At 32.2% G+C, this 17,143-nt stretch overlaps 1 protein-coding gene and 1 long non-coding RNA gene across 2 annotated transcripts in view; both read left to right on the top strand.

Moving 5' to 3' along the window:
* Window positions 1-17,143, top strand: part of LOC139516643 (uncharacterized) — a 681,292-nt gene that overhangs the window by 172,062 nt on the left and 492,087 nt on the right. The window lies entirely within an intron of this gene.
* LOC139516634 (vitelline membrane outer layer protein 1-like) lies at window positions 7,156-9,389 on the top strand. Its single transcript, XM_071306838.1, has 3 exons — window positions 7,156-7,389; window positions 7,884-8,084; window positions 8,844-9,389. The coding sequence occupies exons 1-3, from the start codon at window positions 7,207-7,209 to the stop codon at window positions 9,084-9,086; spliced, it is 627 nt and encodes a 208-aa protein (XP_071162939.1). The 5' UTR covers window positions 7,156-7,206; the 3' UTR covers window positions 9,087-9,389.

The following is a 17,143-nucleotide window of genomic DNA, read 5'->3' as shown; positions in this document are numbered from 1 at the left end:
TTTCTTTTATATTTAATATGTTTGGTATAGCATTTATTGATACTCTCCGTGGTCCCTTATTTCCGTATATATAAGATAATTTGGCACGTCGTACTCAGTGTTTTTTTTTTTTTTTTAAACATTTGGAATTTAGTATTAAAGAAACTCAAAAAAGATACATGTAAAAGAATTGAAATTTTATATTTGTGTAAAACACGCGTTTCGTCTACACAAGACTCACCAGTGACACTCAGATCAAAATAGTTAGAAAGCCAAACAAGTACAAAGTTGAAGAACATAGAACACAGTAGTCAACACAGCAGTGATGTTTATTTAGCTGTTGCTACCCTCCTCGGGGAAAAAAAAACCTCCACGAGTATTGGCATCGACCCAGTAGTTGTTAATACACTAGTCATAGATACCAGGATTGAAATTTTGTTTTTGTGGCAGACGCATGTTTCGTCTATAGAAGACTTATCAGTGATGCTCAAATAAAAAAAAAAGTTAAAAAGGAAAAATTTGTACAATACTGAGAAATAATTTTATATTGCATTACATTGATATTCAATCACATTACAAAAAGAATCCTAGAAACTTAACTGCAATGACATTGCATTTTATTTGATTGTGTTTACTTACCAATGAATAAAGAAATTGCTGATTGAGTGTTTCCATAAATATTATATACAAACATTATTGTACATAAAATTTGCATGAGTTTTCTTCCTAAAATAAAATAAAAAAACGATTTAATGTGATATTTCATATATAATAGGCTTTAGAAGTCACTTCAATAATTTACAAGGTCAGGCAAAATAACCATTTTATCCTCAACAATTTTTCTTTGAAGATTACAGAATCAATATTTCTAATGATGATTATCCAATTTTAACGGTAAAACTATTACCTGCTAATGTCTTTTCGTGAACATTATCTGTCAAAAATTATTATCTTGCTTTCAGTCTTCAGTATAAACCAGAAATGACGTAAATATTGATGGATCAGCGTGTTATTTTGTGCAATCAACTCTTTCTGCAGCTTTAAAAATAATTTATTGAAATTGTCCATTCATTTTATAGAATTGTTTTATGTTTTCTTATTTTGGTGAATGATGCAGAAGTAGTTTCTTCTTAAGACTTCAACATCCATTTTGAACTCCTTTTTCAAATTGTCTATGCCAATTTTAAATTCTGCATGAGTGACATATTGGGTTGGATTCTCCGTCCGATATACCTCGAAGTCTTCTGTTTTCTCTTGTTCTATACAGTTTGCATCGGTATTTACTTGTCTGACATTAACGTTTTTATTTACATTTTTTCGACAACACTCGTGCCATGTGACTATATTTATTGCATCCTGCAATGTTGCTGGCTTCTGTATGAGGACCTCATAAGCTAGTGACTGGTCTGGCAGACCCTTAATAAAGTGTTCTGTTTTAAAACGGCCCAGTAAACTCAAGTCATTTACATCAGGGTATGCCTTACCTACTAGTCTCTCAACACGAAATGCATATTCTTGTATGCTTTCTTTGTGGTCCTGTTTGATAAATTGCAAATTGGTCCTATAAGTCTCTGGTAATATATGGTCCCCAAATCTCTGTGACATAGCCTTATGAATACATTTGATATCTTTATGGAATGACATAGGAAGCTCATTTACATATACTAGGGCTTCATCTCTCAGACAATTTAGAATTAATTCCTCTATTTGTCTGTCATTGGACCATCTAAACCTATTACTCAGTAAACTAAACTGTGTCCAGAAGGCCTTGAAATCCCCTTTACCATCAAAGAATGGACTTCTAGGTTTTGGTTCTTCCCTTTGTAGTTGCTGAATACTACTACTTTCTCTTACATAATTTTTACTAACTGGACGTGGTGTATAAATGCTGTCAGTACTTGGACCAGCTGCGAATTGTTGGGTCACTGATACCTGGTTATTTTGTTCAGTTGTGGTCATGCTATTTTGACTGAAATTCTGTGTATTGGTGTTGTTTTCAGCCACATGGTTACCCCTTGCTAATTGAGCTATATTTTCCTGATTTAGCTTAACTTGCGTGCTCATCTCTGATACTTGCGTGCTCATCTCAGAAACTTTCGTCTTGAGCTCAGAAAATCTATCATTTTGATTTTTTAATTGTCTCTGAATGTCCGTTAGAATATCAATAATATTGTTATCATTCAAATTCGTCTTACTTTCCTCAATCGTCCTAGTATTTTGCACAGACGAGTTTACCGGGCTTACTATGGGGCTGTAGGTAGATAAATAAACATCATCTTCTATACCCAAATCTATCAAATTACAGGGCTGAACAGTTCCGCTCTGTGAAATAATCATATTCTCCATACTTTCCCCCCTTCCAAAATTTGGAGCTGAGATTTTTCTATTCCTAAGATCCATGTTTAAAACAAACAGTAATATGCCAATAGAAGCTAACTGCACCTCTATTCCCCTAATAAATAATTATTAGGAAGCTAAATGCACCTCCTTTATATATTTTTTCTCTAGGAAGCTAAATGCCCCCCCTTAATATATTTTTTTTCTCTAGGAAGCTAATTGCACTTCCTTAATATTTTTTTTCTATAAAGGAAGCTAAATGCACCTCCTTAAAAAATATTTAAAAAATTTAGGAGCTAAATGCACTCCTGTATTTTCCAAAATAATCCATTCAACACAGAATTATGTATAGAGCTAAATGCACTCCATACACAATATATGTCACTTAGTGTGTTCCATACAAATTAATATTTCTAAAAATAGACGTGCCAAATTCCTTGAAACGTGAGAACTAAACCGCTGCCACCATTGTCGTAATTTCTGCTTCTCGCTATGTTTTGATATAGTTATAAAGCCAGCAAATACGAATATCTCATAAAACTAGTAAATGCACGGGGTAATAAATAAATACGGACGTCAAATATATTGTCTGTTCTCTCTTGGTAGCGTGAATAAATAATCAATAGTAAAAATGATACGTTTATTAAACATCTAGAACTGCCGATATATTTCCATACAAGTACAATATTCCAACAATAATATATAATAAATATACACGGGGCGAAGATACTTAAATATTATAATATTCTTACTTTTTCGTACGGGTCAAACGGAATTATCTTAAATATAACAATGACAATATAAATAAAATGCAAGGCATACAGCTATCTGCGCTGCTTCTTACCTCTAAATTATAACCCATTACTTCTAATATAAAATGCGAGGCATACAGCTAATGCGCTGCTTCTTACCTCTAGGAACCCCCGGGATGAGCCTTGCTGCAAGCCAAATGTAAACACAGCAAAGACTGACGAACGTGACATTGCACTGGTATTTATTTCAAATTTACCGGAAGTAAATATTCTAAGCAGGAAGAAAAACAACGTAAAACGCTTACATAAAATATAGGAGTCCTCGACTCAAAATGCTTATAATAAAACACTCTTATAAATAAACATATCTAGACATATTAATTCTTCCAGTTAAGAACTCATAAATGTACACTTTTGGGTTCACGCTTAAAATATTGACCCAACGGTAACGTTCTGAACAATACATGACAAAGTTGCGCCATATACGACGTTATCGATTTAACTAATAACATAAAGTAAAACGTACGTTAATTACTCATTCGATATACTAAACACTAGAAATAACTTCTGTCAACTTATATAAACTCTCTTATTACAATAGATAACAATATTCGTTTACTTGGAAATAACCAAAACACACATTTACAACAGCCTGTACCAAGTCAGGAATATGGCAGTTGTTAACCGTTTGTTTGGTGAGTTTGAGAACTGTTTTTGGCTTTCCAGTGTGAATTTTCTTCGGAGTTCAGTATATTTGTTTTTGTTTCTTTGTTTCTTTGATTTTTGAAAATGTATTATCGCAACAGTACATGCATGCGTGGTGGGATAACATTATTCATCTATCTCAATTTGTTATAAACCAAATAATTATTTCCCCCTCTTTATCCTCCTTAGCGGCAACGATGTCGATTCATTGAATATCATTTGTTAAAATCGTTTTTTTTAGTAAAAGAAAGCCATATCTTCACAAGCCGAAGACAAACCAAAATCGTCTTTGCAAAAAACTTCAACAAAAAACAACAACAAAAAAGTACGAAAATAAAAACAGCAGTCTTTTTATCACAACATAGAAACTAAAGACTTAACACACGACAAGACTTCAAACCCCAAGGTTACTTTTTGCCTTTATTTGTGTTTAGGGGAGGATAATAAAAAGGTGCTAAGCTGTCATAATGAACAAGTCTACTATTACAAGAGGGTCAACCATGGCTATTTATCCAATCATTCGCAATCCGGTTTTAGAGGTTCAATAGAATTGTCTTTTTTTCAGTTTTTGTAAAAAATACCCTAACATCAAATGTTTTAACATTTATCAAGTTTAATGTTTTAAAGCTTTAAAGTAAAAATGAGAAACACGAACAAAGTTCACTAACTCAAAAACGATTTGCATCATTTAAAGTTGGTAAATTTTAGGATGAGAACAAAGTGTAATAGTTATCTATAGAGATATATTTGAACTGTCTCTAACAAAGTGTATATTGTTTAGACATTTTTTAATTCAAAAAGTAAACACACTAAACGAATTATTTCATTTCCTTTTACTTACATTCACCATGCGCTTTTCCAAAATCATATTATTTTTCACAATTTTCAAAAGATGAAGAGAATGAACCCTGTTGTTCGTCTTTTACATTTGAAATAAAAAGTGTAAAATTCAATCATCATTTTTGTTTGTTTAACTTCAAATGGTAAATACTTAATTCATCTATAGGACAAGAACTATCAATACGTATACTTAGTATATTTATATAAGTGGTGTTTAAGATGAACGAAAATGCATTCTAAGAATCACCTCAATTGAAATGTAAACTGAATTTAGTTTGAAGTTTTCTACAATAAATCAACAAGAGACTAATATTATATTCATATATAATTGGAATTATACTCCAACAACACACGTCATCGATTTAATATTATAGACTTATCTACAGGCACAACGAGGGTGTGCAAAAACGTCAACTGGGACCTTTAGAACGGATTCAAATTGACTGTCAAATTTGAGTTTAGGTGATCATACCGCTATATATCACTGTAAACCACGTTATATCATTATGAATACTTGGGCCTCGCAAGAAGAATGTATCGCACTTTTAACTTTAAGTTTAACGTCTCGTTTAACGTATTAGAGCTTAAAAGTAAAAATGTGTAATACGAACAAAGATCACTAACTCTAGCACGAATGCAAATGGTAAAATTTATAAAGAGAATATGATAATAAAAGATTACTTTTTCAACGAAATAGTGAAGACGGAACATTTGAATTGTCCCTGTAAAAAAGAGCATGCTGATAAGGATTTTTCAACTCAAAAAGTCAACATACAAACCAATTCATTTCAATTTACTATTTACTTATATTCAACATGTCGCTCTATCAAAACAGATCATATTATTTTTACTAGAAAAAGAGGATTAACTCTAACAGTTATTATTTTTAAATTTGGAACGAAAAGTGTAAAATTCACTAAAATTTACTTTTTTTTTTAACTGCAAGTGGTAAATATTTAATTCCTATCTAGAACAACAAAAAAAGAAAAAGATGTTCTATAAAACGGCGATAAAGATTAAAAAAATTAGTTGCAATTAGCAACTGAAAAAAAGAAATGTATGCCAAGTTTGGACTACCGTTTTCTTCAATATTAAAGTTATAAGCTTAAGAAACCTCAAATTCAAAAAACTAATGCATATGTTTTTTTATAACTCAATGGATAGTCTTCATTATAAAACTTATGTACATATACTTTTTTCTGATGAAAATTCTTTAATTTATTCATATTTAGAAGACTACGTTTATGGTGTTTGTATGCATTGGTTTCATTAAAGTCATAAGAAACGAGTGACCGGTGAAAAATAATGTTCTTCCAATTCTTGTACCAATGCATACAAACATCATAAACTTAGTCTTCTGTGCACGTAATTTATCATATTTTTGTGTAAATTTCGTATGATCGTCAATTTTTTTTTTCAATCGGTCAGTGTTGTTGTGAGAATATGGCAGGTAATTAAAGTTCGTGTTTTGAAGCCGAGGTTTAACGATGTTCACCTGTTTGTCAACAATCGACAAAAAATAAACAAAAAAGCATGGAACGAGAGCACGTGTTTAACATGTAAATTCAGATCATAGTTTATTTTAAGGACATTCATGCGTATTGTGACCACCGGATTTTTACGAGATGGGTCACACTGAGGTCACTTTGCATACGGACAATATATCGGGGGAATTGCTTGCTGGAAGGAAGCAATAAAAATAAAGTACACTTCTTCTAAATATGAATAAATTAAAGAATTTTCTTCAGAAAAAAGTATATGTACATAAGTTTTATAATGAAAACTATCCATTGAGTTATTAAAATCATATGCATTAATTTTTTTTTTATTTGAGGTTTCTTATGACTTTAAATTACATATAATTGGAATGACACTTAATTATTAATGCAGTCGAGTAAATCCTAACTATTCGATACATCGAGGGTGTGCATAAGCAGATTCAGCATAGTCATACTGGACACACTGAAGAGATCTCAAATGCCAATATACGCATCTCGGGCAGTACTTTGGTACTATGAAAATAAATGTTCTTATGGGTCGAATAGGTTTAAGGTTGTTAAAATGAATTTTCTCTCAATATTAGTCGTAAGGTTAACTAGTTATGTAATTTGCGTAGATATATAATATCGAAAAACATTTATGAGACCTCAAAAATAAAAATAAACATGGACTTTAGAACATACAAACAACGAATTAAAGATTTCACTTGAACCAAATATATATATATTTTTTTAAAGAAAACAAAATGAAAAAAAGGAAATGTCAGCCTCTGACGTACAAATAAAGTTTGAGGGTAACTGTGTTGTTAAAACTGAGGTTTGGTCCTGTCAATTAAGATTTTACGGCTCGAAAAGAAGTACATAAGGCCAACAGTATTATGCCGCTGTTCGTAAATCATAAATCGATTGAGAGAAAATAAATCCGGGTTACAATTTAGCTAACCTGTGTTACCATATTTTTTTTTATAAATCCAGACGTCTGGTAAGGGCATATTATCATAAAGTACAAGATAATTGTTATGTGAAAGCACAATCTGGCGATACAAGCTTATCTCAATTTGAAAGTGGTGCAAACAGTTCTAGAGAAAAAAACCATGGATATTTTAAAGTGTTTGGCTATTTGCAGCCTTCTATATGGATCCAACTGTCTTCTTTTGGATGCAAATCGAAGGAAAGTTGATAAAACATTAACAGTAAGCAATGGAGACGCATTTGGTGATTGGACAACTATTGAAATATGCCCTCCAGAATCTTACGCAATTGGATACGATATGAAGGTATGGTCGTCAATATTCACTTTTCGCATTTTTATATTTTTTTCTAAAGATTTATTTGTTAAACTTGAGCTGACTTCAATTTTATTTGAATATTTTAACATGAAGGTCAAAATAATTTCGTAATAAAAAAATAAACATATTATGAGTTATTGGATTTCATATTAGGTAAAGCAAGGCACTGTTCGTGATTTGCAAAAAAAAAACCCCAAACCAACCCGACATAATAATAAAATGATGACAATTATAAAAACAGTATACTATTAATATTACCACAACAATAAATGGGGTTTCCTTTGATAGAACGTCGTCACTAGTTGTCTTTATATAATATCTTTTCCCCAAACTGGCTATGTATTGTCTAGGCTTGCCATCATTTGTCGTGCAGTGTCAATGTCCGATATTGACGTCTTCTAACTAAAAACATAGTGTAAGTGTAAACTATTTGAAACAATATTAAAACACGAATTTTCTGTGTCATTTATATATTTTAATAGATTGAACCAGATCAACATAGTGGAGATGATACGGCCCTTAACAGTATCAAACTAATATGTGGGTCAAAAGACGGCCATTACGGTAGTACGGTTACTTCAGGTGAGGGAAGTTGGGGAAGCTGGGTAGGATCCACGATGTGTAGTTATAGTACAAATCAAACATATCTGACATCGTTTGCTTTGCAAGTAGAATTATTACAGGTAAATATTCATGTTTTGCAAACTTCTTACATTCTTCTAAATGATATTTATAAAAGCGTTTCTCAACTATTATATCAGCTGAGTATTCCCACTGCTGGTGGGCTGTTAGTCCTCGATGAATATCATTCAAAATATCACATTCAATATGACAGTTGTCAGTACTTTATTTAAAAGAGTTGTTATATACTAGTAATGGTACTTAATATCGTTCTCATTCAAAGCCATGATTGTTTGTTCAGAATTGGCTGTTTTTTTATTTCGCTTTTTTATTCAACCATTCAACATTTACTTTAGGTTATATACTTTCAAAGTGTTGCTCTTGGGTATCACTGAAGCGACACATATATCCAAAATGCATATGTGGTTCAGTAAATCATAAAGTTAACATACTTTTGGCCTCGAGTATGACAACTATTATCTAAATGCGACCTGGTGCAGTAGGATTGGTGCTGTTAATACTACTTCATTTAATTTGAAAATCGTTCTTTTAGTAGTTTCACGTTAAAGTAACTAAGGTTTCAACTCCCGCAGAAAAAATGATTATGCATGAATTTGGCTATTTTTAAATTCCTGTTTTTCATATAGCTTTTCAACTGTTTCGGTTCTTATACATTCTTTGCTTTCGAATATTCGGCTTCGAGCGTTCTAATGAAGGTGAATCAAGAAAAGCGCTTTAGACGCTAGAAATCTATAACTTCTTGTCTTCATTGTTTTTAAGTGGGTGAGTTGTATGAAATCATAATTTCTTATATTTTTTAGCCAGGTGACAGAGACGATGTTGCAGCAACCTATGTAAAATTCTGGTGCAGCGATTTAGATATAAAAGATGAACACGAAATAGCTCATCCACCTGGACACGGCTTATTGGGTGTTTATGGAAATCAGAGCGAAAAATGCAATCCAGGTACGGCAATATGTGGACTTCAAACCAATATTGAAGCGCCGATATTTTTTGGAGATGACACCGCGCTCAATAATGTCAGATTCTTCTGCTGTCCATAAAACAAGGACAAAATATGTAGAATGCATATGATACTATCAATATCGTCATTTTTGTTTAGATAGATAAAAATCTGGACAATATAAATTAGTCTTTACAATAAAACAAATACATTGAGGTGAATTAATCAAAAGTGTTAAATAATTTAAAAAAAAAGATATTTTCAGTGCCATGTAACTTGTATAATGAAAGTTAATGCCTTGCAGATTAAATTTATTTGATTTGATTTATCAAAAAATAGTGTCTTCCAATTTGTTTAAGTTTTTGTTTGTTATGAACAAAACAAATAAAAGTAAAGGCATGCGTATGCTTGTTTATTTTTTTTGCCCTGCAGTGTTTATTGTTAAATTGTAAGAGAAGATACAAAAGTGCAATCTTAAGCAATTTGACTGGGAAAACAGACAATACCATATCCCCAAGTACTTCATTTACAGATGTAAGATGCAAGATATAAAACCTAATATAAAAGGTCTTCAAAATTACATAAAAGAAAACTTGATTTTAGAGAAACATATTTCTTCAAAATACTTAAGTGTGGAAGAACACAACTTGTACCGGAACCCCCGGGCTAAGGTCATTAATTAAATATAAACATGTATGTATATGAGCATTTGAAATTATTTGTATACTGATATACCATACCATATGTATGCTCATATATTTCTTGCACTACTATTACTATATTAATGAAAATTATTATGCTTATTTATTTCACTTGCTTGCTTATTGTGCCACAAGATAAATATATGTTGATACTTGTAAATTCATGAAGAAAAAAAAAATTATAAAAAAAAAAAATACCATACCCCCCCCCCCCCCCCCCCCCAAAAAAAAAAATGACAAAAAAAAAACACGAGACAAAGATCACAGTTTAATTGAGAGTAACCGCATGTACAACAAACTGGTAAGCAGACCTTGCTCCTCATGCGACACCTCCCGGATTGCTCTTGTTAAAAAATTAATTTAAAATTGTATTTCCGATGATACACAACACACAACAATGTAAAAAAAATATCACTCAATAATGTATTATTACATGTCTGTAATCTTGTCTGATCTTTCTACCAGGAGGAGATTTAAGCGTCATCATAAGGTAAAGGTATGGTAAAGTGGTATCGTTCAAACAGACGATTCACTTTTCGACCGTTAAACAAGTCTTACATTGCACAAGGTTATGTTTTACTCTGACTGTTTATAACGTCTTAACACTAAATTCTTTAGAATTTGGATTAGTACTGATTGATAATTTAGTCTTTGATGTATGATATATCAGTTGTAATAAGTTGTTATTGGCGTTGAACTACCTGTCAGTAACTGCGAGTACTCTCAGATCATTTCTTGGAGAGTACAAGTACCTGGCCACATCCACTTTGTATTTTTGTAAGATGTATTTCTATGTGTATTTATGCAACTAATTGTTATAGTTCGTTCTTATGGTGTACTGTTATAACACCGTCCCAGGTTAAGGAAAGGATCGGATCCAACTAAAATGTTAAACTCCGCCACATTCTGTATCTACATTAATTATGCCGCTACTTTTCCCTTTTGGAATGTTTTCATTTGTCATTTCGGTGTCTTTTATAGCTGACTTTGCGGTATGAGTTTTGTCCATTGTTGAAGGCCATACTGTGACCTATAGGTGTTAACTTCTGTATCATTAATTCTCTTGTGAAGGGTTGTCTAATTGACAATCATACCATATCTTATATTAATCAACAAAAACGTAAAACTTTAAACATCATTTCAATCATTAACTGACTTTTTATTTCCTGGACTCATTCAAACGAAAAGTCTGGGGTCAAGAGTCTGTAGAACAAATGTAGAAACCTTTTAACAATTGGTGAAAGATACAACAGAGATAATCAAACTCATAAGTCGAAAAATAACTTGTAATGTAATGGCAGAAAAAGAAACACAAAGAAAAGTCAAACACTAGTCCACAAACCCATCAGAGCAAACTAAACACTGAGTATCACACGAACCGCGTCAAAAATATTAGGCTGATCGTATGTGCTCCGGAAGAGTAGGCATATATACATATCAGACGACTTTTCAAATTTCCCAAAATGAGAGGCCAAAAAAAAAGGTGCAATATCGTCGTTAAAAAGCCGTATGTACTGATGTCGAACTAAGAAGACGCATATAAAAGCTAGCTGCCGATTCATGAATACTCTTTTAAATAATAGTTAACTAGTGGCAACTAACTTAATAAAACAAATACATCATTATCATTATCATACCTCTGCTAATAGATGTTACAACCACGAGGGTATCACAGGTCCAGATGTTAGAAAATTGTTCAACGAAAGGCTTCCATTGGTGGACTCTAATCTAGCACAGCATTGATGTATTTTGGGGTTTTCCAATGCACTTCTACTTTGTTTCCGATTTAGAATTGAATCGTTTTAGTTCGAGCACAACTGATGAGTTTTGTTATACCACCTCCCTATCAACTGTTTGTTTTTGTATTCCTGTAATAGCATTGACATGTCTGTTTTACACAAAATGTTCGAGCACAACTGATGAGTCTTATTTAGACAAAAGACGAGAATGGTGTACACAACTATAAGCTTGATATCTTTAATTCGTTTTTGACATTACTGTTCAAAGTTTAGTCTTTTTTTGTTGACATGCCAAAATGAGTATTTTGATACATGTTCCATTTCTTTTATCGCTGTTTATGCAATAAATAATCACGACGCATCATTCGGTTGTTATTGTTACGAGCAAAGGGACTAGTATTAATAAGTAAAACAGAAGGAACTGATTATCCTTCAAGTGATGTTTGATTTGGTTTTATTGCTTATTATATATGTTTATATTCATTCTATTGTACATATGTTTGTCTCTTCGTTTTGTATTAATCGTAACATTTTTTTCTAATAAAAGATGTTCTGTAATATTTCCCCATATCCCTATCCCTGTATTGTTGTTATCAAAGGTACCAGGATTATAATTTAGTATGCCAGACGCGCGTTTCGTCTACATAAGACTCATCAGTGACGCGCATATCAAAATGTTTATAAAGCCAAAACAAGGACAAAGTTGAAGAGCATTGAGGATTCAAATTTCCAAAAAAGTTGTGCCATATACGAATCAAAATCTGAAGGTCACAACTATTCCTTCAACAAGAATCAGCATCTGACATCTCACATGCAGAATTATTCGCTAAACGCCAATATAAAGGTACATTTATACGCTGACGAATACAGATTCGGTAAGTTAGACTTGGACTTCAGGCTTGTAAAAGCTCTTTAGATGTAATCCTTCTTTTTGTATTTAAGCACGTTAGGTGTACGTTTTCGAGTTTTCACTATTTTGAAATTATCGTGGTGAAATTATATTTAAAACATTAAATAAAAAAGTTTTAAAAATGTTCATCATATTTTTGTTTTGTGTAGATAAACATGTCTAGACTTGGCATGGTTTATCCTTGAAAAAATGTCAATTGTTGACGTCTTCTTATTGCCGGTATCCTCGAAATGTATTTCTTTGACTTATTGTATCTATGGTTCTGTACATAGCATGGCAAAGAATTATCTTCTTTGTAAAAGTCCATATAACATAGGACTAGAACTGGTGGAGTTGTTTAAATAGAGTTAACCACTTCCTTTGAACTCTCGGTATATCGCGAGTGACTATAAGATGCTTCAGTTTTATTCAATTTCCAATATAACTTATATAAGAAACTACTCAACATATTTTAATATTTCATAGCTTTTTTATTTTTCACAACAAAAGAACTTGACATTATTCAAAGACGTATCATCACCATGTATACCACCGCCTTGTGGTCCCTCAATCCTGGTTTGTATCCCACATATTGCAGAATGTGTTGGACAGCTTTCGCTCCATCCACCATATCCTCAAAACAAGCCATGTTCGGGAGGATGAGCTAATTCAGACTCATCTCTGTCATCGTTGAAGTCACGACATTTGAACTTAATAAAGTTAGCTGCCGTGTCATCTCCACCGCCCTTTAAAAATAAAGGCGGAATCACTTTTTCGAAAATAAAAATAATAGTATTGTGTGATAACAAATACGCGTTTTGCTGTGTCTGATGTATAAATATGCAACAATACTAGTCTCTTGTCGGGATGGGTGCGTTGGAAACTACGACTAGCGTAATGTGCATACCACGCTCTCATCACCTTATATAAATAGCCTGCTGAAACTGTAAAAACTAAAACGCAACATATGCCCTCTTTTTCTCTAAATAAGGCCAAATAAAGAACGAAATTGTAGATTACAAGTTTCATTTTTATTGAATTATTGAATTATTGATTTCAACGTACAGTCAAACCTGATTAATAAACCACCTGTATTAAGCAAAAACCTGTATTATAAGACCAATAATGTTAGGTCCCTCTCATATAGTCTGAACCTGTATTAAAAGATCACCTGTCTTGAGAGACCACATATTTGCTCTCCCTTAAGTGGTATCTTCAAATAGGCTTCACTATATACGTGTCTGAAAAAGTTTAATACTGAACCTTTTTCAGCACGTCTGTATTGACATAAATTAAGGCTTTCTACCTCAGGAATAGATTGTCGTAGCTATATTTAGCAAAACGATTTTCAATGCTCTTCAATAATGAGTTCATTCACACAGCCACTGGGTCGATGCCTCTGCTTGTGAAGTTTTTATTCCCTAAGGGTATCACCATCCTAGTCGTCAGCACTTATATGTATTGAAATAAATTATCATTGATATGGTCATAATTATAAATTAACTGTTCACAAAACTTTGAATCTTTTTCGTAATTAAGGATGAAACATCAGGACACCACTGGGTCGATGTCACTGCTGGTAGAAGTTTCATCCCCGAGTGTATAAATTATTCGAAAATATAGGATTTTTTATCCCAGGCATAGATTACTTAAGACGTTTTTCGCACATCTTTTAGGAATGTTGGGTCCTCAATGCTCTTCAACTTTAAAAGTGTTTGGCTTTCGAACTATTTTGATCTGAGCGTCACTGATGAGTCTTATGCAGACGAAACGCGCGTTTGGTGTATCAAATTATAAGTCTTTGATAAATATTTGATCAAGTTATTTGTTTTATCAACTTGTATACTAGTATTCGGTTGTCATGTTAAGAGCAATTTCTTTGTGAATTTTGTTGTGATATACAACCATACCACATTTCCTTATTTTGTAACTTAACTCTTTACTTTTTGTATGACAACGATAGACTTTTGCTATAAATAACGATTCGTTATCTTCAGTGTTGGAAAACTTTTGGCGTTGGCTTTCATAAAAAAAAAATAGAATAATAAAAGTTTAATTGTGATAGCTCAAAAATCACCTTCATATTGTATCCAGTTGCGGAAAATCCATCAGCACAAAAATGAGGAGGATGCCAGTCGCCACACCATCCACCATTTGAAACTCCAATGGTTTTAATATGCTTTCGAGGAACATCTGGTAAATTAAGAAAGGCACAGCTGCTATGAAAAACATAGCAAAGAATGAACGAATATAATATCTCCATGCCTTAATTTGGTCAGTAAATAGATTGAAGGTTGACAGAACCTTATGAATTAGGTCATAATCTTGACATTGACTTTGACCGAATCATCATGATTCACCGAGCAGTCTGGTGTATACGCGTATCTTAGACTTTATGTGCTACTTTTGTAAGCTCATAAAACCAATAATCGGATAATATTCCAGACACACTTTAATTTCATTAAATTTTCTTTATTCCAGACGTACTTTAATTTCATTAAATTTTCTTTATTCCTGACATACTTTAATTTCATTAAATTTTCTTTATACATGTATATGGTTTCATCTTTCCGATTTGATGTAATGCATGTCCAAAATTAGGTCAACGCTTGTTTTTGAAATTTTTCAAATGCATGTGCGGTTATTAGACGCATGCTTTCTTGAAATGGCTACTTTTGAAAACAGGAAAGATATCATATTGCGAAATGTATTTTAGTTTGAACTAAACAGACTTCCAAGATGTGTAGCAAAATTCCTTTAATTTAATAAAACAAAAATATGATATGAAATGAAACCAATTTAATCTGATGATATGATTGTTTTAATGGAAAATTGAAAAAAATATGGAAGTGTACCTGTTTCCTGATAATATAGTCAAGTGAGGGTTAACAATGGCGATTATAGAATGTAGTAATGGGACAGCAGTACAACGATACAGAAAAGGGTAAAACACCTAAATTTCAATAACAGTATTTCAGCACATTGTAAAAACTTTCTACTATAGATAGACTATATTTTACGCTTCAAATAGCACAAAATGTAAATGATAATAGTGACTACAAGAGATATGCCATAAACATAATTTTAATATTTCTATGGAGCAAACTACGACATGTTAAAGGTATTTGAACATGTAACAGTGCGAACGTCTTATCAAAATCTCTTCAACTTGATAAATGAATGGTATCGGACTTCCTGGTTAGTAATTGGTGTAACAAGTACACTCTAAGTAAGACAACAATCGAAAGGTATTGTAGGCTTATCTATCAAAGTAAAGGGTGAACATAAAAAGAGAGATAATGACAGTTACAAAGTTTTTCCTAGTTTTCAGCTTTGTTGTTTATTGTGAATCACTTTTAATTACACATTTTTTTTAAATTTTTCATGGTATGATACGCTACTTTATTTATATAATGCATATTAACTATTACGACTTTATGCAATTAAAATTGGAAATATTACTAAAAAAATATATTCTGGCTGCATATGACCTTAAAATCAGGAAAAATGGATTGAAGGTCAAAATAGTGTGTTAAAAGCATGAGACAACAAAACCTATCTAGATTCACTATCGCAGCTGAAAAAAAGATTGTTTGCCCACAAGTCCCCTAATCAAATGGCAAAATTAAATAATCAAACACATTAAACTAATGGACAACAACTGTCATACTCCTGACTTGGAACAGTCATTTTTCAATGTAGAAAATGGAGGATTGAACCTGGTTTTATAGCGCTAAACCTCTAATTCTAATCACCAATATGATTTAGAATTTCAGTTTCTTAATAAACATTTTGACTGTGGTCATTTTATGAAACTAACATCACCAAGTACCGGATTGGAATAGTTCATATTTTAGAATGACTTGTCGGTACCTTATACTAGCTTTTGTCGAATTGATAATTTTGCAACTTTAATATAGACAGTTGACTAATCATCGTTACAACGTTTGCTTACTTTAACTTCATTTTATGAATCAGATTGAAGTTCCTCAAGGTAGCGGTGACGATACTGCACTCAAAAGCATTCTGCTTAAATGTGGATCAGCAGCTGGTCAATATGGTGGATATATCGTTTCCGGTCAAGGTACATGGGGTGGATGGGTAGGAGAAACATTATGTGAAAACACAGAAACTCAAAAGTTCTTGACATCGTTTGCTCTACAAGTAGAAAATAGACAGGTTATCATCCAGTTTTCATTTTTTTATGTATATGACTTAGATAGCTTCGCACACCGACAAAGTTGCTATGAAATTGTATATTTAAAAGATCACAACTATTTAAAAAGAAAAATAGGATGAAATTTAGCTACCATATTCAAACTAACTGTCTAGGCAAAATTATATCAAATTATTTTAGTTATACATACAACAGATCCTTAGTTAATGTTTTAGTATGATGTTTCATCAATTATTTTCTGTGATCTACGTGACAATTTAAACATATAAATACCAGTATGTCATTAAGTGATTTGACAATTTGCTTGTTAACAATGCCATATTGAAAAAGATACATTGTAACTATTGTGTTTTCTTAACTTCCAGGGGCAATATTTCATGACTGTTCAGGACATGTGTAATTGTATTTTTTTATTCATATGCTGTAAGAAAGGAGAAAAAGAAAGGGGACCATTGCACTGATAACTACTAGTTCCTCGTGGTATATGGTGATTTGCCACTAACGTGATTCTCCTAAATATTTCGTTAATTGAATTCTGTTTTTGTTAAACTTCGATTCAACCTATAAAACAAATCTAACATGATGTTTGTCAAAGTTATTTATTCTATTACAAGGAGGTAGCGGTGACACAGCAGCTAACTTCGCAAAATT

Source organism: Mytilus edulis, chromosome 3 (genome assembly GCF_963676685.1).
Source record: "Mytilus edulis chromosome 3, xbMytEdul2.2, whole genome shotgun sequence".
Lineage (NCBI taxonomy): Eukaryota > Metazoa > Mollusca > Bivalvia > Mytilida > Mytilidae > Mytilus > Mytilus edulis.
The sequence above is the reverse complement of the archived record's forward strand: the minus strand, read 5'-3'. Positions and strand labels throughout refer to the sequence as shown.

Coding starts and splice junctions, on each gene's coding strand:
- LOC139516634 (XM_071306838.1), top strand. CDS start 7,207: ATGGATATTTTAAAGTGTTTGGCTATTTGCAGCCTTCTATATGGATCC. Junction 7,390..7,883: donor CAATTGGATACGATATGAAG/GTATGGTCGTCA, acceptor ATATTTTAATAG/ATTGAACCAGATCAACATAG. Junction 8,085..8,843: donor TGCAAGTAGAATTATTACAG/GTAAATATTCAT, acceptor TATATTTTTTAG/CCAGGTGACAGAGACGATGT.